We start from the raw sequence: 23,872 nt of genomic DNA on the forward strand, positions 1-23,872 counted from the left end.
GTCATCTACAAAATACCTTGCAAGAACTGTAACAAACACTACATGGGACAGACACTAGCTACCAGGATATATGAACACCAACTCTCACTAGTATCCTTACAAACTGACGAGGAAGGACACCACTTCAACTGGGACAACACATCCATCCCAGGACTGGGACACGCATGAGAATTTCTGGAAGCATGGCATTCTAACCGGAACTCTATCAATAAACACATTGGCTTGGATCACTGTGAACATGAACAGGAAATGACATCACCATAGGAAATGACATCACCAACCCAAGGAAACTCGAACATATAAACAGAAAGAGGGCTACACCATCAGTGCTTCATTCGGAGGCTCACTGAAGATGTTACCTAGTATGATGACAAGACACCTGAAAACAAAACTTCCAGCTCAGCAAACTTACATCCAGAACCTCAACCTGAGCTACAAAGCTTCTATAAACTTGCTAAGATTACTGATGCCAGGAAATGATACAACTGTCCATGTGCCTATACATAACAAAAACAAATGTTTTGCTGCATTTGGTTGAAAAGTAAAATGGAAAATATGAATTGGAAGGAAAGATTGTGGTACCATAAGAACATATAAATGCAGAGCAGGTATAGGCCATTCAGTCCCTCAAGCCTGTTTAGTTATTCAATAAGATAGCCGATCTGACTGTGCCTTCAACCCCACATTCTCATTCACCTGATAATCTTTGACTACGTCATGAGTCAAAACTCTGCCTCCCATCTAGAAAACATTCAATAACTCTTTCTCAGAGCAGCGGAAGCAGACTCATGGATCTTCAGAGAAATAATTTCTCCTACTCTCCACTTAAATGCAAGGCCTTTTTATTTTTAAACAGTGTTTCCTATTTCAAGTCTCTCATAAGGAGAAAACATCCTTTCTTCATTATCCTTTTTGTAAAAGTCAAGAAGATCACTTCTTACTTTTCAACATATGAATGGATAAGGCCCAGCCTATCCAACTTTTCCACACAAGATAACCCCCATTTTTGGTACTAGTCAATCAAACTTTCTCTGAATTGCAACTGATGCATATATTTTCTTAAATAAGGATTCCAAAACTATGCAGAACTCCAGATGTGTTCTTGCCAATGTTCTGCAGAGCTTTAGCAAAGTATCTCTTGTTTTGCTCTGTTCCTCTTGCAGCAAATGACATTCTATTTGTTTTCATAGTCACTTGTACATTAACTTATGCGAATCATGTACCAGAGGCCCAGATCCCTCTGTAGTTCAGAGTTCAGCAATCCCTCTGCATTTAAGTATGTCTTTTTAAAAAAATCATTCCTGGTAAAATAGCCAGTTTGCATTTTCTTACATGATATGCCAACTACCAAACTTTGGACCACTCACTTAACCATCTATACCCTTTTGCAGACTCATATTCTTTTCACAACTGACATTCCTTCTTATTTTTGCAACATCGGCAACCATATTTTTGGTTTGTTCATCCAAATCATAACATAAATGGAGGTTTCTTTGGTGCACCACTCATCACAGCTTGCGAACCTGAAAAATGGGAGAAAGTGAGGACTGCAGATGCTGGCGATCAGAGTCGAAGAGTGTAATGCTGGAAAAGCATAGCAGGTCAGGCAGCATCTGAGGAGCAGGAGAGTCGACGTTTTGGGCATAAGTCCTTCAGCAGCTATTCCTTCCAATCCAAAAAAATGACCCATTTATACCTCCTCTTTTCCACTAACCAATCTGCTCTGCAACTGTGGTACTCCTTACACCATAAGGTCTTATTGTGCATAGTAATCTTCGATGTGGCAGCTTTCCAAATGCCTTTTGGAAATCTAAGTAGACAACACCCACTTTCTTCTTCATCCACACTGGAGTTTTCTGAAGTAACATGCAATGAGTTATTTAAACACAATTTCTCTTTCATAAAAGAATGATGACCCCAGCTGATTGCATCGAGATTTTCCAAGTAGTACTTTGTTATATCTCCTTTCATAAAAGATTGCAGCATATGACAGATGTTAAGCAAACTGGTGTGTATCTACCCAATTTGTTTTCCCCTATCTTGAATAGATGAGTCACATTTGTTATTTTCCAATCTGATGCAATCTTTCCAGATTTCAGAGAATTTTGTAAAATTAAAACTTAATCATGTAACACTTCAGCAGCAATTTCTTTTAAGACCCTAGGATGAAATGATCAGGATTTTGTCAGCTGTTCTAATAAATTTCTCATTTATTATGTTCCTAGCTAGCTTTCTCTTTTACTCTAATTTCACTGTCCTCATTAAGAGAACATAAAACATTACAGCGCAGTACAGGCCCTTCTGCCCTTGATGTTGCGCCGACCTGTGAAAATAATCTGATGCTCATCTTACCGATATCATTCCATTATTATCCATATGCATGTCCAATGCCCATTTAAATGCCCTTAACGTCGGCGAGTCTACTACTGTTGCACGCAGTTCGTTCCACTCCCCTACTACTCAGTGAAGAAACTACCTCGAATATCTGTCCTAAATCTATGACCCCTCAATTTAAAGCTATGTCCCATCATGTTAGCCTTCACCATCGGAGGAAAAAGGCTCTCACTGTCCACCCTATTTAACCTTCTGATTATCTTATACGTCTCAATTAAGTCACCTCTCAGCCGTCTTCTCTGCAACGAAAACAACCTCAGTTCCCTCAGCCTTTCCTTGTAAGGCCTTCCTTCCATACCAGGCAACATCTAGGCAGAAGGGCCTGTACTACGCTATAATGTTTTATGTTCTCTTAATGAGGACAGTGAAATTAGAGTAAAAGAGAAAGCTAGCTAGGAAAATAACAAATGAACCCCTCCCAAAGATTCCACATCCTCCCTATAATGCGGTGATCAGAATTGCACGCAATACTCCAGGTGCAGCCTTACTAGTGTCTTGTACAGCTGAAGCATGACCTTGTGGCTCAGAAACCCAATCCCCCTACCCAACACACCATATGCCTTCTTAACAACCCTATCAACCTGGGTGGCAACATTCTGGGATTTATGCACCAGGACACAGATCTCTCTGTTCACCTGCACTGCCAAGAATGTAACCATTATACCAGTACTCTGCATTCTGTTATTTCTTCCAAAATGAACAACCTCACATTCTTCTGCATTAAACTCTATTTGCCACTTCTCAGCCCAGCTCTGCATCTTATCCATGTCCCTCTGTAACACATAACATCCTTCAGCACTATCCACAACTCTGCCTACCTTAGTGTCATCTGCAAATTTACTAATCCAAGTTTCTACGCCCACATCCAGATCATTTATAAAACTGACAAACAGCAATGGCCCCAAACAGATCCTTGCAGCACACCACTGGTAACTGAGCTCCAGGGTGAACATTTCCCATCAAACTAGCACCCTCTGTCTTCTTTCAGCTCGCCAATTTCTGATCCAAACCACTAAATCACACTCAATCCCATGCCTCAGTATTTTGTATAATAGCCTACCATGGGGAACCTTATCAAGCACCTTACTGAAGTCCATATACACCGGATCAAGGCTTTACTTTCATCCACCTGTTTGTCACCTCAAAGAACTCAGTAAGGTTAGTGAGGCATGACCTACCCTTCACAAAACTGTGTTGACTACCCCTAATCAAATTATTCTTTTCTAGATTATTATAAAGCCAACATCTTACATCATTTTCCAACACCTTACCCACAACAGAAGGCAGGCTTACTGGCCTATAATTACCAGGGTTTTCCTGACTCCCCTTCTTAAACAAGGGAACAACAATTGCTATCCTCCACTCTTCTGGCACTACTCCTGCAGACAATGATGACATAGAGATCGAAGGCAAAGGCTCTGCAATCACCTCCCTGACTTCTCAGAGAATCAGAGGATAAATCCCCTCCGGCCCAGGGGGGTGTATCTATTTTCAGATCTTCCAAAATCACTAACACCTCCTCTTTCTCAACCTCAATAGCATCTAATCTTTTAGCCTATATCTCCGTATTCTCACTAACATTGCCCTTTTCCAATGTGAATACTGACGAAAAGTATGAAGTGCTTCCCCTACGTCCTCAGATTCCACACACAACTTTCGACTACTATCTTTGATTGACAAGAGTAAGATTGGAACCATTCTTTTATTCCTGATATACCTACAGTCTTCAGGTTTTCCTTCATGCTATCTGCCAACAACTTCTTATGTCCCTTCCTGGCTCTTCTTAGCCCTCTCTTTAGATCTTTTCTGGCTATCTTATAACACTGAAGCCTCCTATTTGAGCCTTCATGCCTCATTCTCATATAAGCAGCCTTTTGCCTCTTGAAAAGAGCTTCAACTTCTTCAGTAAAACATGGCTCCCCCTCTCAACAACTACCGCCCTGCTTAATAAGGACTTAACAAGGACCTGCAGTTGCTGTTCCTTGAATGAGCTCCACCCCCTGCAGTTCACTTCCCCACCCTACACATCCTAAATCTTGCCTAATCGCATCATAATTGCCTTTTCCCCAGTTATACCTTTTTCCCTGCGAGATACACGTACCTCTGCCCATTGCTATTGTGAACATAACTGAATTATGGTCACTATTGCCAAAGTGCTCACCTACCTCCAAATCTAATTTCTGGCCAGGTTCATTCCCCAGTATCAAATCAAATAAGGCATCACCCCTTGTTGGTCGTCTACATACTATGTCAGAAAACCTCCTACACCTATTGAACAAAAACTGACCCATATAAACTACTTGAACTATAGTGTTCTCAGTCAATATTGGGGAAGTTAAAGTCCCCCATAACAGCTACCCTGTTACGCTCGTTCTTATTGAGAATCATCTTTGCTATCCTTTCCTCTACATCCCTGGAACAAATAGGAGGCCTGTAGAAAACTCCCAATGGGGTAACCTCTCCTTTCCTGTTTCTAACCTCAGCCCAAACTACCTCAGTGGATGAGTCCTCAAATGTTCTCTCAGCTGCGTAATACTAACCTTGATTAACAATGCCACACCCCCCGAAAGCCATCATCTCTGTTCTTGCTGAAACATCTAAATCCTGGAATCTGCATCAACCATTCCTGTCCCTCCCCTAGCCACGTCTCAAATCATTTTTGCTGTTATTAATATTCTATCTTCTGATTTTCCACTCAACTTTACAGAAGAATAAGCATTTTCTTTCAATTCAATACTATCTTGATTTTTCTTAGTTAGCACAGATGAACTCTGCTCCTTGGAACTATTCTCTCTCACAGGAATACATACTTTGAGCATTCTAAAACATATCCTCAAAAATCTCCATTTTATCTCTAGTAACTTATAATCTAATTTCTCAGTACACCTGCTGAAGGAAGGATGTTGTTAAACTGGAAATGGTACAAAAAAAAACTTTTATAAAGGATGCTGCCGAGACTGGAGTGTTTTAGTTATAAAGGACTGTCTTGGACTTGATTCCCCTGGAGCATTGGAGGTAGAGGGGTGACCTTATAGAGATTTATAAAATCATGAGAGGCATGGAGAAGGTGAACAGCCAAGGTTTATTTCCCAGGGTAGGAGTATCTAAAGCTAGAAACATAGGTATAAGGTGAGAGGGGAAAGATTGAAAAAGGGATCGGAGGGGCAACCTTTTCAGACAGAGGGTGGTACGTTGTAGAACCAGCTGCCAGAGAAAGTGTTAGAGGTGGGTGCAATTACAAGTTGGTCCAAAAAGTCTGTTTCCATGCTGTGTGACTTTATGATTTCATACAGGTCTTTCTTTATTCCATCAATCTCCCTGGTTTAAGCTTCAAATACTAGAGTCCATTCTCTTCTGGATACTGAATGCGATCTTCAATTACGATAAACGATACGTGGAAGGGCCTTCATTATGAGATCATGAATTAAATCAGTGTCATTGCACAGTACCATAGATAACACAGCCTGCTCTCTGGTTGGCTCTAGAACTTGCTAGTCTAAAAAACTTTCCTGAACTAACTTACTACATTTATAGTACTTTATTTAGAAAGTGTTTCAAATTAGTAAGCAGAGGAATGCAATTAAAAAAAACAAAAAACTGTGCAGCTTCTTTCGTTAGGGCAATTATGGCACACAAACCTTACCATAATAAAGGAGGACTTTGAGTTCAGGACACCACTGGTTAAGTTCCCGAATCCAGTTGTCTAAGGAAAAGAGAATTTTTTTAAAATGATCAGGACAACAGTAGGTTTATTTATACTAAGACTGAATCATGTGTTCGCCTTTACATGTTCTGAAGTAACTTTGTACTAAAAGAATTAATATTGCAAGTCATAGAGAACTGTCAAAACATTAATAATGTATGAAACACAGGGGGCTGGAGGGGAATGAGAAACACGACTAAACAGCAAAAAAGACAAGTTAATTTCTGTGTTCGTTTTCAATAGCTAGTCACTTGATTTAGCATTTTGAGATTTAACATTACCTAGGGTAGAAGCAGGTACAATGATGAGATGTGGTCCTTTATCTCCTTCTTGGTAAAGGTAGGCAAGGAATGATATAGCTTGTACAGTTTTCCCCAGTCCCTGCATGTAAATATAACATGATTGAAACATGAACAAACTACACCCTCTCCATCCCTGACAGGAATAAAGTGTTAGCTTTTCATACTATTTAGTAGATGAATTATTGAAATCTAGATCATCAATATTTACTATGGGGAAACCTGTCAGGAAGAAGCTATTACTCAGATAATGTAAACAACACCGATTTATATTTCAAACAGCACAGGTAGAAAACAAGTTGTAATCATTTGAGAACAAAATATTACGTTTGAAATTTGCAACAATAAAACACATTGTAAAGTAGTCACGCAGGGCAGAAAATGCATTTTTATAGATTCTGAACATCATGCAGATTGAGCATTATGCATTGGGTTAGGTTTGAATCCAGTTATTTGGCCCATTTTATGTTTTAAGAGTTATACAACACGGAAACAGACCCTTCGGTCCAACTTGTCCATGCCAACCAGATATCCCAACCTAATCTAACCTCACTTGCCAGCACCAAGCCCACATTCCTTCAAACCCTTCCTATGCATATACCTATCCAGATGCCTTTTAAAAGGTGCAATTGTACTAGCCTCCAGCATCTCATTCCAAACACGTATCATCCTCTGCGTGAAATAGATGCCCCTTAGGTCTCTTTTATATCCTTCCCCTCTCACCCTAAACCTATGCTCTCCAGTTCTGGACCCCCCCACCGCAGGGCAAAGACTTTGTCTATTTATCCTATCCATGCCCCTCATGACTTTATAAACCTCTATAAGGTCACCCCTCAGCCTCCGATGCTCCAGGGAAAATAGCCCCAGCCTATTTAACTTCTCCCTATAGCTCAAACACTTCAACTCTGGCAATATCCTTCTAATTCTTTTCTGAACCCTTTCAAGTTTCATAACATCCTTCCAAAAGGAAGGAGAATAGAATTCCACACGATATTCCAAAAGTGGCATAATCAAGGTCCTGTACTGCTTCAACATGACTGCCCAATTCCTGTACTCAATACTCTGACCATTAAAGGAAGCATACCAAATGCTGCCTTCACTATCCTACCTACCTGCAACTCCACTTTCAAGGAGTTATGAACCTGCACTCCAAGGTCTCTTTGTTCAGCAACACTCCCCAGGACCTTACCATGAAGTGTACAAGTCCTGCTAAGATTTGCTTTCCCAAAATGCAGCACCTCACATTTATCTAAATTAAATTCCATCTGCCACTTCTCAGCCCATTGGCCCATCTGATCAAGATCCTGTTGTATTCTGAGGTAACCTTCTTCGCTCTCCACAGCACCTCCAATTTGTCTCATCCGCAAACTTAGTAACTATACCTCTTCTGCTCACATCCAAATAATTTATATAAATGAAAAGTAGTGGACCCAGCACAGATCTTTGTGGCACTCCACTCGTCACAGGCCTCCAGTCTGAAAAACAACCCTCCAACACCATCCTCGGTCTTCTACCTTTGAGCCAGTTCTGTATCCAAATGGCTAGTTCTCCCTGTAATCCTTGAGAACTAACCTTGCTAACCAGTCTCCTATGGGGAACCTTGTTGAACACCTTACTGAATCCATATAGATCATGTCTACCACTCTGCCCTCATCAATCCTCTTGGTTACTACTTCAAAAAACTCAAATCAAGTTCATGAGATATGATTTCCCACGCACAAAGCCACATTGACTAACCCGACTCAGTCTCTGCCTTTCCAAATACATGTACATCCTGTCCCTCAGGATTCCCTCTGACAACTTGCCCACCACCGACGTCAGGCTCACCGGTCTATAGATCCCTGGCTTGTCCTTACCAACTTTCTTAAATAGTGGCACCATGTTAGCCAACCTCCAGTCTTCCGGCACCCCACCTGTGATTATTGATGATACAAATATCTCAGCAAGGGGCCCAGCAATCAGTTCCTTAGCTTCCCACAGAGTTCTAGGGTACACCCAATCAGGTCCTGGGGATTTAGCCACTTTTATACATTTCAAGACATCCAGCACTTCCTCCTTGGCAATATGGACATTTTTCAAGATATCACCATCTATTTCCTTACATCCTATATCTTCCATGTCCTTCTCCACTGATGCAAAATACTTGTTTAGTATTTTCCCCATCTCCTTCAGCTCCACACAAAGGCCGCCTTGCTGATCTTTGAGGAGCCCTATTTTCTACCTAGTTACTCCTTTGTCCTTAACGCATTTGTAAAAACCCTTTGGATTCTCCTTAACCCTATTTGCCAAAGCTCTCATGTTCCCTTTTTAGATTAGATTAGATTACTTAAGAGTGTGTGGAAACAGGCCCTTTGGCTCAATAAATCCACACCAACCCGCCAAAGCGCAACCCACCCAGACCCATTCCCCTACATTTACCCCTTCATCTAACACTCAGGGCAATTTAGCATGGCCAATTCACCTAACCTGCACATCTTTGTGATTGTGGGAGGAAACCGGAGCACCCGGAGGAAACCCACGCAAGACACGGGGAGAATGTGCAAACTCCACACAAAGAGTTGCCTGAGGCGGGAATTGAACCCGGGTCTCTGGCACTGTGAGACAGCAGTGCTAACCACTGTGCCACCATGCCTTCCTGATTTCCCTCTTAAGTATAATCCCACTGCCTTAATACTCTGATGACTCACTCAATCTATAACTGACATATGCTTCTTTTCCTTAACCAAACCCTCAATTTCTCTCGTTATCCTACATTCCCTACACCTACCAGCCATTACTTTCACCCCAACAGGAATATGCTGTCGCTGGACTCTCATTATCTCATTTCCCAGCTGTCCTTTTATTTGCAAACATCTGCCCCCAATCAGCTTTTGAAAGTTCTTGCCCAATATGGTCAAAACTAGCCTTTCCCCAATAGTTTTGGAGATTATTGTTGAAATGGGAACTAGTTGAGAGGACATAGTCTGTCATTTATCAGGATTATGAATAGAGTAATATAGAAATACAAGAATCATTTCACGTGTCCTAATTTTTCTTCTCAAGCCACAGCATGGGTAGCTTTCAAAATCTTCCAGCTAAGGATTGTTAACATGAGAGTTGCAGGAGCCTCAGTTCCTGCCTTTGTCCAACAGATTCAAGACTTCTGCTCCTTGTGAGGACGGGAATGGGCACTGAATAAAGGATGAGCCAAGTGACCATGCACTGTAGTGCAGGGGGCCATTCAAGTGGGGAGAGAGAAGAGAAACGCTATTGTAATTTGGGATAGTATCTTTAGAGGCATAGACACTGATCTCTGTGGCCAGGATCGAGAGTCCTGAAGGTTGTGTTGCCTGTCTGCCTGATGCTCAGGTTCGACCTCGTTCGGCTGCAGTGGAACTTGGAATGGGAGAGTAAAGATCCAGTGGTCATGGTCCACGTAGGTACCAACAACCTAGATAAAACTACAGCACAGGTTCTGCTAAGGGAGTATGAACAGCTAGGAGCGAAATTAAAAAGCAGAACCAAAAAGCTAATCATCTTTGGATTACTACCTGAGCCACAAGCTAATTGGTACAGGGCTTATAAAGATTAAGCAGGTAAACACGTGGCTCAAAGATAAATGTGGGAGAAAGGAGTTTGAATTCATGGGACACTGGCACCAGTATTGGAGAAAAAGGGACTGTCTTCATCTGAACCGTGCTGGGGCCAGAGTCCTAGTGAAGCGCATAACTAGGGCTGAAGACAGAGTTTTGAAGTGAATAGGGTGAGGAGGCTCATTTATAGGGGAAATTAGAAAACACAAATTAAAGGAGGAGACAAGAGCACAGAACTCAGGCAAGGTTGTTAAAATCTCCAATAGAGGACAGAAATGTACAGAAAGGGGTAGCAATCAAACTTCAAGCACACAAATGAATAACAATGAGAAGAGGGACAGTTAATACAGGACTCAATGTGTTATTTCTTTAAACTGTGCGCTTTCAGATATAAGGCAAATGAGCTTGTGACACACTGAAATTGGCAGGTACGATGTGGTGGACATCACGGCTACAAAGGGATCAGGACTGAGAGGTGAATATTCTAAGTAATACATCTTATTGAAAAGATAGGCAGGTGGACAGATGGGATGAGGTCGCTTTATTAGTAAGAAATGAAATAAAATCAACAGTAAGAAATAAGTAGGGTCAGATGTTTAGAATCTGTGTGGGTAGAATTGAGGAACTGCAATGGGTAAAAAGACCATAGTTGGAGTTACGTACAGGCCTCCAAATAGCAGTCAGGAGTTGCAGCGCAAGACACAGGAGACAGAAAAGTTTATAGGAAAGGCAAAGTTACAGTGATCATGGGGGATTTCAATATGCAGGTATTCTGGGAAAATCAGATTGGTAGTAGATTGCAATAAAAGGAATTTGCGGAATGTCAATGAAATGGCATTTTGGAACAGCTTGTGATGCAGCCCACTAGGGAACAGGTAATAGCAGATTTAGTGCTGTGCTATGAGGCGGACATGATAAGGGACCTTAAGGTGAAGGGATCTTTAGGAGGCAGTGATCATGATATGGTCGAATTTACTCTGCAATTTGAGGGAGAAGATAGAATCAAAGATAATGGTATTACAGCTGAATAAAGGTAACTACAGAGGCATGAGGGAGGAGCTGGACAGAATTGACTGGGAGAGGAGCCGAACAGAAAAGCTAGTAGAACAGCAACGGCGAGAGTTTCTGGGAGTAATTCAGGAAACACAGCAGAAATTCGTCCCAAGGAAAAAGCAGCATAGTACAGGGAGGATGAGGCAACCATGATTGACTAGATTAAAACAAAATGAGGGAGGGAAAAGACGAAAACTTACAGACCAATTAGCCTAGTCTTGGTCATGGAGATGATTGTGGAAGCCATTGTGAAGGATGAGATTTCTGAATACTTGGAAGCATATGGCAAAATAGGGCAAAGTCAGCATGGCTTCATCAAGGAGGTGGTCATGCCCGACAAATCTGGTAAAATTCTGAGGAAGTAACGAGCAGGTTAGACCAAGGCAAGCCAATTGATGTTTTCTACCTGGACTTCAAGACTTCTTTGACAAGGTGCCGCACAGGAGGCTGAGTAAGGGCACACAGTGTCAGAGGTAAGGTGCTAGCATGGATAGAAGCTTGGCTGTCTGGCAGAAAGCAGAGAGTGGGGACAAAAGGGTCCTTCTAAGGATGGCAGCCAGTGACAAAGTAGTATTCCACAAGGCTCAATGTTGGGACCACAACTATACACTAATGATATAGATGAAGGAACGGAGGGCATTCAGGCTACATTTGTAGATGTTACAAAGATAGGTAGAGGGACAGGTAGACTGAGGAGACGGAGAGGTTGCAGAAGGATTTGGACAGGTTAGGAGAGTGGGCAAAGAAGTGGCAGATGGAATACAATGTGGCAAAGTGCCAGGTCATGCACTTTGGCAGGAAGAATAGTGGCACAGACTATTTTCTACATTGGAAGAAAATTTAGAAGTCTGAAGTGCAAAGAGAATTGGGAATTCTCGTCCAGGATTCTCTCAAGGCAAATTTGCAGGTTGAGTCAATAGTTAGGAAGGCAATTGCAATGATGGCATCTATTTTGAGATGAGTTGAATATAAAAGCAGAGATGTACTTCTGAGGCTCTATAAGGCTCTCGTCAGATACCCCATTTTTGGGCAGTTTTGAGCCTCATATCTCAGGAAGGATGTATTGGCCCCTGCAGCGTGTTCAGAGGAGGTTCACGAGAATGGTCTCAGGAACGGAAAACTTAACATATGAGGAACGTTTGAAAACTCTGGGTTTATACTTGGAGTTTAGAAGGATGAGGAGGGATCTCATTGAAACAGAGAATACTGAATGGCCTGGATAGAAGTGATGTTGGGAGGATGTTTCCACTGGTAGAAGAGATTAGGACCAGAATGCACAGCCTTAGAGTAAAAGGAAGACCTTTTAGAATGGAATAAGGAGTAACCTCTTCAGCAAGAGAGTGGGGAATCCATGGAAGTCATTGCCACAAAAGGCTGAGGAAGACAGGTCATTAAGTATATTAAGACTGAGATAGATAGGTTCCTGAGTATCAAGGGGATCAAAGGTTACTGGGAGAAAGCAAGATAATAGAGTTAAGAAACTTATCAGCTATGATTGACTGGCAGAGCAGACTCAATGGACGGAATGGCCTAATTTCTGCTTTTGTGTCATTTGGTATTATGAGTAACAGAACCTTTTTCCTGTTCAGATTGTGAGCTACTCAATAATGTAGAGAATGCACCAAGAGCAACGAATATTAATATTGGAGCGATAACAAGAATAATTCAATTGGCACAATATTAAGCAGCATCATTTTTACTTACCATTTCATCTGCTAAAATACCATTCACCCGATGTTTATTCAGCAAAACCAACCAATTTAGTCCAACTAGTTGATATGGTTTAAGTTCCAAGCTGTAGAACATAACAGCAGATGACACAAACATGGAGAAAAAATAAACTCTTGCATATAAGCATGTACTTCCTACAAGCACTGCATTGACTGAACTACTGTAATGATTTTGATGTCAGACCAGTTTTAACAACTCCATAGTTTATAAAACTATACCCAATAACTCCCCATGCATAAGGCACACAAGATCTTATAGTATTATTAACAATACAATAGCGCAGAAAAATATCATTTTATTACTGATGCAGCACAATCTTCAATAGATATCAGTGGTGGAGAGAGGGATACAGTGAGTAGTTAGGGGACTGAGAATCTGGTAGAGGTTGAAGAAAACATTCAATGGTTAGTTGGAGGAAATTACAACTCATTCACAATTAGATGTTCAACAAGCAACTGGACTGCAGAGAGCTACAATTGGGTCCATAAGAATGTAAGAACTAAGAGCACGAGTGGGCCATATAGTCAGTCAAAACTTGTCAGCATTCACCTCGTTTATAACTGCTTCCTCTGAGAGTTTAACTACACTTACCTGTCTACCCTGTAAGCCTTGACTACTCTGTAGATCAAAATCCATCTAACTCAGCCTTTAAATATATTTAATGACCCAGCCCCAATGTTCAGAGGAAGAATATTCCAAAGATTAATGATCAACCGCAAAAACACATCTCCCTCCTCATCTCTGTCTGAAAAGGGAGATCCCTTACTTATAAACTGTGCCCCCTCTCAGCATCTACTCATGGGTTGAGATCCCTAATGGGGCTGGTAACAAAACTTTGGGGTCACAGGCTCATACTCAGCTCATGACCAACTGCTAACCAATCTGCAGTTTAAAAGCAGAAACTGGCACAGTCTGGCAGGCCTGTATCAGTCTGAAAAAATTCTAATGGAAGGTAGCTGCGCTTTAGTTAATAGCTGTAGATTAAAACAGTTTTCCCTCCAGCTGCTGTCACATATCTGAGGACATGCAAACTTTGGGCGTCAAAATTATGTTACAATGGAAAAAGGTTTGGGAAGCACTTATCTACTCTGTCGTCATGTCCCCGCAAAACCTTATTTGTCTCAGTAAGCTCACCAAACATTTTTCCAAACTTCAATGATTCAACCCTTCCTCATAGGACAATCTCTTCATCACAAGAATCAGCCTGGGATCACCCAGGAACCTTCTCTGAATTGCCTCATTGCAAATACATCCCTCAAATAAGGAGGCTAAAACTGGATATAGTACTCTAGGTATGGTTTCATCAATTCCCTGCACGAGTTCCCATTTTTACATGCTACTCCCCTTGAAATAAAGGGCAAGATTCTATTTGTCTTCCTCATGCATGCTCTTCCCTCTACCTACATATTACTCTTTTGTGATTAATGTACAAGGATAGTCAGATATTTCAGATGCTCAGAGCAGCATTTAAGTCTCTCTCTACTTAAATAATTTTGTTTTTCTAATCTCCTATTAAAGTGAACAACCTCACGTGGGCTGCATGGTGGCTTAGTGGTTAGCACTGCTGCCTCACAGTGGCAGGGACTTGGATTTGATTCCAGCCTTGGGCGACCGTCTGTGTGGAGTTTGCACATTCGCCCAGTGTCTGCATTGGTTTCCTTCTGGGGTTCGGTTTCCTCTCACAATCCAAAGGTGTGCAGGTTAGGCAAATTAACTGTGCTAAATTATCCAGTGTCCAGGGAGATGTAGGTTAGGTGCATTAGTCAGGGATAAATGTAGAGTTAATAGGTAGGGGAATGGGTCTGGGTGGGATACTCTGCGAAAGGTTGGTATAGACTTGTTGGACTTGTTTCCACGTTGTAGGGATTCTATGATCTCACATCTTCCCACTTCATACTCCAATCATATTTTTGCTCACTCACTTATCAAAGTATCCCCTTAAGAGACTCTGTTCACCCGTCAGTGACGCCTCTAATGCCATCTGTGATGAAATCTGCTGCAGAGGTGATGATGATCAATTTGAAATAACCAATGACATGTCAAGATTGCTTGTAGTCAAGGCCTGTATCCCACTTGGTTGAATATTGCATGCATTTCATATGCAATGTACTATGATTACAGCAGTCTTCAACCTGTACCATAAAGTGTCTGATTAATGCAAATCCCCCTTGATGGGCCTCACCTCAGTCACAAATAGAGTCTTTATGCTAAGTCAGATAAAAACACTTATGTTTTCCAATATAGGTGCAACACATTGCACATAAATGATTCAGATGATAATGGAGGGCAACACAAGTCACATTTCACAGCGATTCCCAGGCGCTACCTGTAATCTGGGAGCCGCTGCCTACACCCAAAGTTTGTACTTTTCTTTCTTCCTTGAACACCTGTTCAACCCATCAGTTCTGAACTGCCACAAACTACCAAGCAACTGTTTCATCATCAACATTTCCCAACACTTCCCCTTGAGCTTTGGCTCTGCAGCTCAGCCATGCCAAACATTGTGATGCATTGTTCATCCCCAAAGTAAAGATTTCTGATAATTATCCAATCCCCTTTTCAGTGCCATGATTGAAATTGCCTCCACCAGACTCAGAACATGAATGCCAGATTTTAACCACTTGCTGTATAAGCGATTTTTCTCATGTTGTCTCTTGTTCTTTAGTGAAACGTCCTCTGATTTTCAATCATTCCACTGACAGGAAGCTTTTTAAAAATGCTCTATCGAGTGTAGTTTTTCTTCAAGTGATAACTTTGATATCACTTGAAGAGTCCCAATTTTCCAATCTACATTGAAAACTGAGATCTCTTATGCTGAAAACTAACCCCATAATTTTTTTCTACATCCTCTCCAGTGCCTTAAATTATTCCGAATACACCATCCCCAGGGCAGGACAGGACAATACTCCAGCTAGAGGTCTAACCAGAGTTTTACAAGTTCACCACTACTTTGTTTGTATGTAATGTGTTTATTCAGAAAATTGAAGATTCCCATACCTTATTACATTGTTCTGAAATTATGAAAAAAAACCTGCAGATTTCTTTGGTCTAGCACAGAATTCAGAAGAGTACCCTCCTGTTTCTCATTCTTTCTTCTAAAATTCATCAGTTCACATTTCTATTCACTTCAACTGTCACTTTGCTCCCAACCCTGCCGGATTTTCATCAACCTGCACAGACCTCCCCCACACTGAAGATGAACAATCAGTCCTCAGCAAGGCCTTACCTTCATCCCCCTCCGTCCATGGATCAACAAATTCAACACACGTTGCGATATCAAACCCTTCTTCTGCCACCTCAGAGCTTACTTTTTCAATCAAGACTCCTGCTCACATTCAGAGGACCCCTTCGCCCGCCACCAATACACCCCATCTACCTGGATACCCCATACCGGTCTGTTACCTGCCATCGACCTCTATTTCTAACTGCCGCCAAGACATTGACTGCCTAAACCTGTCCACCCCCCTCATCCACTCCAATCTCTCACCTTCACAATGCACAGCACGCCACTCCCTCTGCTCTAACCCCAATGTCACCATCAAACCAATGGACAAAGGGGGTACAGTGGTAGTTTGGCACCAACTTTATGACACCTCCTCCTACTGCCCCCTCAACCACAACCTCACTTCCCATCACCAAACCATCATCTCCCAGACTGTACACCATAGGGAATCACCCACCCACAGCTTCCAACTTTATAGTTTAGGAACCCCGCACCGCCTGGTTCTACCTCCTACCCAAGATCCACAAGCCTGATTACTGCAGCCGACCTATCGTCTCACCTGCTCCTGCCCCACCAAATTTATCTCCACATACCTCGATACTATCCTATCCTCCCTAGTCCAGGAACTCCCTACATACATTTGGGACACCTCCCACACCCTCCAAGACTTCCGTTTTCCTGGCCCCAACATCTCATCTTTACCATGGACAGCCAGTCCTTATACAGCTCCATCCGCAATGACCAGAGCCTCCGAGCCGTCCGTTTCTTCCTCTCCTGATGTCCCCACCAGTATTCTTCCACTGACGCACTGACATCAGTTTGGCTGAACTGGTCCTCACCCTCAACAATTTCTCCTTTGAATCCTCTCACTTCCTCTAGATGACAGGGGTAGACATGGGCACCCACATGGACCCCAGCTATGCCGGTCTCTTTGACAAAGGGTCAGTTAGACTCGAAACATCAGCTCTTTTCTCTCCTTACAGATGCTGCCAGACCTGCTGAGATTTTCCAGCATTTTCTCTTTTGATTTCAGATTCCAGCATCCACAGTAATTTGCTTTTATGTCGGTCTCTTTGTTGGCTACGTAGAATAGTCCTCATCTTTTCCTCCACTACATTGATGACTGCATTGGTGTCACTGCATGCTCCCACGAGGAGGTTGAACAGTTCATCAACTTCACCAACACATTCCACCCCAGGGTTCAGTGTTGGAGGAGTTGTGGGATGGATGAGGGGACAGTGTTGGGTGGTGTTGGGGGCTCGCACGGCATGTGCTGCTGCCTAGTGAATGAACGGGGAGCACACTTAACAGAAAACTCCGAGCCCCACAGGAACGACGTCGAATCAATTAACTGATTAATCAATTATCCAAAAGACATAGTGCCCGCCCATCTCGTTCGGATAATCGAGGTTGCTCTGTACATCGCATCATCCTCCGTCATTCCTGTCACTTACAAACGGATGCCACCACCAAACATATATTTCCCACCTCACCCAATCCGCTTTCCGCAAAAATCACTGCCTCTGTGACAACCTAGTCAGGTCCACGTTCCCCAACAACCCACTCTCCCCTCCTGGCACCTTCCCCTGCAACCACAGGAATTGCAAAATCTGCGCCCACACCTCCTTCCTCACCTCCGTTCAAGGCCACAAAGGAGCTTTCCACAGCAATCAAATTTTCACCTTCACTTCCACATGCCATTTACTGTATCCGTTGCTCCCGATGCGATCTCCTCTACACTGGGGAGACAGGACACCTACCCGCAGAGCACTTCAGAGAACATCTTCAAGACACCCGCACCAACCAACTCCACAACTTCATGGCTGAACACTTCAACTCCCCCTCCCACTCTGCCAAGGTCATGCAGGTCCTGGGCTTCCTTCATCGTCACTCCCTTACCACCCAACGCCTGGGGGGGAAGAACACCTCATCTTCCGCCTCATGGCATCAAGTGGGTATCACCAGCTTCCTCATTTCTCCTCTCCCCAACTTACCCCAGTTTCAACCTTTCAGCTCAGCACCGTCCTCATGATCTGTCCATCTTCATTATCACCTATCTGCACCACCCTCCCCTCCAACCTATCACTTTTACCCCCACCTCCATTCACCTATTGCACTCTCAGCTATCTTCCCCCAGCTTGATCCCCCTCCAGTTTTTCTCTCCAGTGCCAAGGCTCCCAGCCTCATTCCTGAGGAAGGGCTTTTGCCTGAAACATTGATTTCCCTGCTCCTTGGATGCTGCCTGACCTGCTGAGTATTTTCAGCACCACACTCTTGACTCTAGTCTCCAGCATCTGCAGTACACACTTTTGCCTTCAATTGTCATTTGATTGCCCATTCTAGCAGCCTATGTTTTTGTGAAGTTAATCATTATTATTTTGGCAGTTCACAGTATTTCCAAGTTTTTCTGACATTTGCAAATTTTGAAATTGTCCATGGCAATGCAAATCCTAGTCTAGGTCAATAATATTGATAAAAAAAAACTGCGATCGAAACAGTGACCCTTGGAAGACACTAATCTCCAGTATGAAAAACAATAACTTTCACCACAACAGATTCCTGTCATTCAGCTACTATCCCTTTTATTATCAACTTTAATTTTGCAAACAAACTTGTTATGTAGTACGTTAGCTAATAACTTTCAGAAATCCACGTACAGCAAATCAATCTTATTACCCTCACCCAACCCTTGTAATCAGTTACTCAAGATTTTCCAGTTCTGATGCAAGATGTTGACAATGTTTCTCAGCACAGGTAGTACCTGAAGTCATGTTTCCAGTATTTATAGTAATTTTCTTTCAAATAAATCTAAATGTGATTTTGATTTATTTAAGTGTGTCTTAAAGAATGATGAATCAAATGTCTATTTTGTCTGCTAAGATTGCCTGGCAAATACGGCAGAATATTCCCACTCGTTATTTAATGCATACATAGGAAGCCCATAACAGACTCCTAGAAAACTTTCCAATTTGACGTCTCCACAATTTAAACACTTTCCATTCATGGCCATTTATTTTTGAACTTAGAGACAAAAAAAAATGCAGATAATGAAATCTAGATAAGCAGGAGGCTGGAGGAACATAGCAAGCCAGGCAGCATCAGGAGGTGGGGAAGTCGAATTTTTGAAGGGTTATACCTGAACCATCGATTTCTCCACCTCTTGATGCTGCCTGGCTTGGTGTGCTCCTCCAACCTCCTGCTTATCTATTTTTGAACTGGTAGTTCCATTTGCAATTTCCTTAAACCATAGATTTTTAAGCTTCTCCTTTTAAGCCCAAGCTATTTTTAATTGATCAATAATTTTCATTCAAAATGTTAAAATCCCAAAATATTTCAGTACAATCTCCTTCCTAAAAAAGAACTATGCTGTTTGTCAACTGCTGCCTATAGTGGTTAAACAAATACCTTTAAAAAGTTAATTTGCTCCACTACAGAATCATTTCCAACTATTATTTTTCAAATATTGGAATAGTATCAACATACCAGTGTTCAAACATCTCTCAAGAACTTCAATACCGCATACCTACCTCACTGACATTTATCGGGTGCATTTCAAATCTCTGATGATACTTAATTACAGAATATTTTACATCTATAATGCTCTAAGGATCACAATTTATTTCTGCAACATCTGACCCCTACTAACAAAAAGAAAATATGATGCAAAACTGGCTTACCAAAGGGCTATTGCTAATAGACAGATCATGGTTCTTCACTTGATAGCTTGAATAACATTTACTTAACTTTTAACCTTCTTTGTACAGGTTTTATTATGTATTGAAATACTTTTCAATGAGATACATGTTATATCAAAATATTACATTTATAAAAACATGTAAATATTGGGGCAGGGGAAGGTGGGGGCGGGGGGAACCAACCTTTCGCTCAGAATGACAGGCTGTTCAATGGTCTGGTGACTTCCACCATCTTCTGTTATTTCTGTCACTTGTTCTTCTAATCTTTGGGAGATTTCAGCACATCTGTTCATAAGTTTAAGAACTACTTCCCGTTCCTTGATTACTATTTTGCAATTCCATATCAAGTCTTCAGACAAACCATGTGACCGATTAAACTTTTTAAACTGAAACAGAAAATACAAATTATCGTCCACTATTGAGGCAGTATATTTTAAAGAGAATGCAAAAAATTGGATTTATTTCAATGAATTTATATCATAAATAAAGGATTCAAAAACATTGACAGCAAAAGTTAGAGTTCCACTAATGTCACAAATTTGACTAATGTTTACTCGGGGTAAAGGAACATGCTTGGAGGCAAATTTATGTCCCTAACACAGAACCTCAGTCCTCAACACAATACATGCACATTTTATTGTCTAAGATGCAGTGGGTCAAACAGATAATGTTGACTCAAGTAAAACCTTGCTCGTGTTGACATATATTTCCTATGTCCGTTGCAACATTTCAAGAAAGCCCAACACAAGTTGGTGGAACAGGACCTCATTTTCCACCTAAGCATTTTACATCCTCAGGATTCAACACTGAGTTCAATGACTTCAAAGCATGAACACAGTCCACCACTTTGTTGGAATGTTGCTAATTTAAAACATTCTAGTCGAGCATTTTATGTAAACAATGTTCTGTCTGTTGTTAACTTGTCCAAACAGGAGATAAACCCTGGCTGCAGAGCAGGAATCTGAACAGATTGTAAAGAGTAGATGGAGAATGATGGACAAGTCTAAACAGTGGAAAAGCACAGCGAGTCAGTGAACATCCGAGGAGCAGTAGAGTCGATGTTTCAGGCATATGTCCTTCATCAAGACAAGTGTTGAACAAACTCAAAACTGGAGCCTCTCATCCTGCTTCCTCTAATATTTGGAGGGTAAATGGAGAGGAAGTATTTTTGCTGGTTCTCCTTCTGTAGGATTCCCTCAGTTTTGTTACAGCCATCCGTGCTCAAATATCATGACCTGGATAACATCCAGACTGGAGTCATCAGTTACATATGTACCACACAAGTGGCAAGCAATTACTATATCTCCAAAAAGAGAATTTAACCATCTCAACATTCAAGGTATGAGAAAACCCACTACCATCAGGGATCCAGGGCTTACCATTGATTTGAAAATGTATAACCAGCCATATAAATTCTGCAGCCACAAGAATTGGTCAGAGATTGGGAGATCTGCAGGAAATGACTCAACATTTGACTCCATAAAACCTGCCTAATATCTAAAAATGACAAGACTGGAATATGATTTGGAGATGCCGGTGTTGGACTGGGATGTACAAAGTTTAAAAATCACACATCAGGTTATGGTCCAACAGGTTTAATTGGAAGCACTAGCTTTCAGAGCGCTGCTCCTTCATCAGGTGGTTGTGAAGTACACAACTATAAGACACAATTTATAGCAAAAGCTTACAGTGTGATGTAACTGAAATTATACATTGAAAAATACCCTGATTGTTCGTTAAGACTCTCATCTGTTAGAATGACCATGATAGTTTCACTTCTTTCATAAGTAAATCACAAAACTCTTTTTAAAAGTTACATTCTCAGGTTAACCGTAACAAGTGGTGTCAGGCCAGATAAGATATGATGAGACTAGAATAATCATACAGCACAAATAGATTCTTTGGCCCAATGCATTCATGTGGGCCAGGTTTCCTGAATTGAACTAGTCCCATTTGCCTGCACTTGGCCCATATCCCTCTTAACCTTTCCTAGCCATGTACTTGTCCAAATGTCTTCCAAACGTTGTAATTGTATATGTATCAACCATTCCCTCTGGCAGTCCCTCAGGCCCCTTTTAAACCTTTCCCTTTGCATCTTAAACCTTTGCCCTCCAGTTTTGACTCCACTACCTTGGGTAACGACCTTGGCCATTCACCTTATCCATGCTCCTCATAATTTTCTATGGGCACCCCTCAGCCTCCTACACTTCAGAGGAGAAAGTCCTAGCCTATCCAGCCTCTCCTTTTAATTCAAAGCCTCCAATCTCAGCAAAATCCTTGTAAATCTTTTCTGCACCCTTTCCAGTTTAATAACATCTTTTCTATAACAGGGCAAACATTACTGCATGTAGTACTCCAAATGTGGCCTTACCACTGTCTCGTACAACTGTAACATGCTGTCACAACCCTGTATTCAATGCCCTGACTGATGAAGGCAAATTTGCCAAACACCTTCACCACTCACTTCTCAGCTGTGATGCAACTTTCAAAAAACTAGGCACCTGCACCCTTGGTCTCTGTTTGGCAATACTCCCCAATGCCCTACAAATATCTGTGCAAGTCCTGTCTTGGTTTGTCTTATCAAAACCCAACACCTTGCATTTATCTAAATTAAATGCCATCTGCCATTCCTTGTAGTACTAGTCCAATTGATCAAAATTCCTTTGTACTCAGAGATAACCTTCTTCACTATCCATTATACCACCAATTTTGATATCATCAGTAAAATTACAAATCATGCCTCCTATATTCTCATTATTGTTTCTATAAATGAAGAACAGTGGACCCAGCTCCAATCCTTGCAGCACAGCACAGCTCACTGGTCTCCAATCTAAACAACAATCCTCTATAACTCCCCTGTCTCCTTCTGTCAAACCAATATGATGACATTCCATTCCCCTGCCTGAGTACAGCTCTAATGGTGGTCAAAAGACAACACCATTTAGCAAAACACAGTTTGTTAGACCAGAACACCCCCGGTTCCACTAATCATTCACTCTTGCCACCATTAGCACCAAGTGGCTCATTGGAGAATACTGGAGCAATTTGCCAAAACTACTTTACAGCATATTTCAAACTTGTGAGCTCTACCTTCGAGAAAATCTAGTACCTCAAAGTTCCCTCCAAATGATTTAAAACATTTATTTTGTGAATGCAAAGCCCCAAAGTCAAGGAATAGCCCACATCAGCTGAGTTTAGAGTGATTAATCCATTACTTAGTCTATGGAAGGGGCATTCATCAGCAACATGCAATATTTATCATATCTGTTCACAAGCACGTGGGTTCATATTGATGTCCGAGCAATGGAAGACCATTGCTTGGGGGCCGTGGCTTGCCCAGAATCTGTTTAACAAGAATCAATGTCACTATGGCAGGTCAATACCTCCCACTGGACAGAATGCATTACGTCAAGGAACTTCAGTACATCAGAAATTCCCAGGTTTCCCATTCCTTGATTGAAAGGGTGGTTGCTGGCACATCTTGCTCAGGAAAGAGATGGAGGCTGCACAGTAGAAGGCTTGAACAGGCTATCATAGAGTGCTAATTGAGGTACAGAATGGACAATGTCAACTAGTTTGTGGGTTTTCACCAGTTGGTAGGGTGGGACATTGATGTTAGTGAGGAGAGGAAGCTGGGCCAGGGGATGCTGCTGGTGTTGTTGAGCAGAGGGTTCCAATTACGATATGCATTGTTGCACTCAATTGAGTATTACTCAGCAATGACAGAGATGACCTATACCAGACAGTTGCATGATATGCTGTTATACAATATGACAGCACTTGCACCAAGTGGTTCTTTGGAGAATAGTGGAGCAATTTGTCAAAACTACTTTACAGCTCCTTGCTACACGTATAATGCTGGATCTTTACTATCACGAGATCGAAAACCTGGAATATTCCAACAGCAGTATTTGAATAAGACTGTTCATCACCATCTCCTGAAGGGTAATCAGGGATAAGCAATAAATTGTCACTCTGGCAGCAACCCTCATATCAGAAATGTACAGACCTGCACTTGCATTTTTCTACCTTTCCAATGTGAACAATAAAAGGGAAGGTTTGGGCCACTTATGTCAATGACTTATTTCTGCTTCTGGGCATGCCTACATTTTATCTTGTACTGTCAATTGCCAAAGTGCTAGGGGAAAAAGATTGCGTGAGTGTGAGAGCACATGACAGAGAGAGAGAGAGAGAGAGAGAGA

General features: G+C 41.8%; 1 protein-coding gene across 3 annotated transcripts in view; it reads right to left on the reverse strand.

The window, feature by feature from the left end:
* Window positions 1-23,872, reverse strand: part of LOC140485584 (SWI/SNF-related matrix-associated actin-dependent regulator of chromatin subfamily A containing DEAD/H box 1-like) — a 125,630-nt gene that overhangs the window by 39,631 nt on the left and 62,127 nt on the right. For all 3 annotated transcript variants that reach the window (XM_072583854.1, XM_072583855.1, XM_072583856.1), the window contains 4 exons: window positions 19,854-20,056; window positions 12,726-12,816; window positions 6,379-6,478; window positions 6,038-6,097 (listed from right to left, as the gene is read on the reverse strand). In XM_072583854.1, coding sequence (XP_072439955.1) covers window positions 6,038-6,097; window positions 6,379-6,478; window positions 12,726-12,816; window positions 19,854-20,056 — 454 coding nt within the window. The remainder of the gene's footprint in view (window positions 1-6,037; window positions 6,098-6,378; window positions 6,479-12,725; window positions 12,817-19,853; window positions 20,057-23,872) is intronic.

The sequence above is a fragment of the Chiloscyllium punctatum genome, chromosome 14 (assembly GCF_047496795.1).
Source record: "Chiloscyllium punctatum isolate Juve2018m chromosome 14, sChiPun1.3, whole genome shotgun sequence".
NCBI classification, from domain to species: Eukaryota; Metazoa; Chordata; class Chondrichthyes; order Orectolobiformes; family Hemiscylliidae; genus Chiloscyllium; species Chiloscyllium punctatum.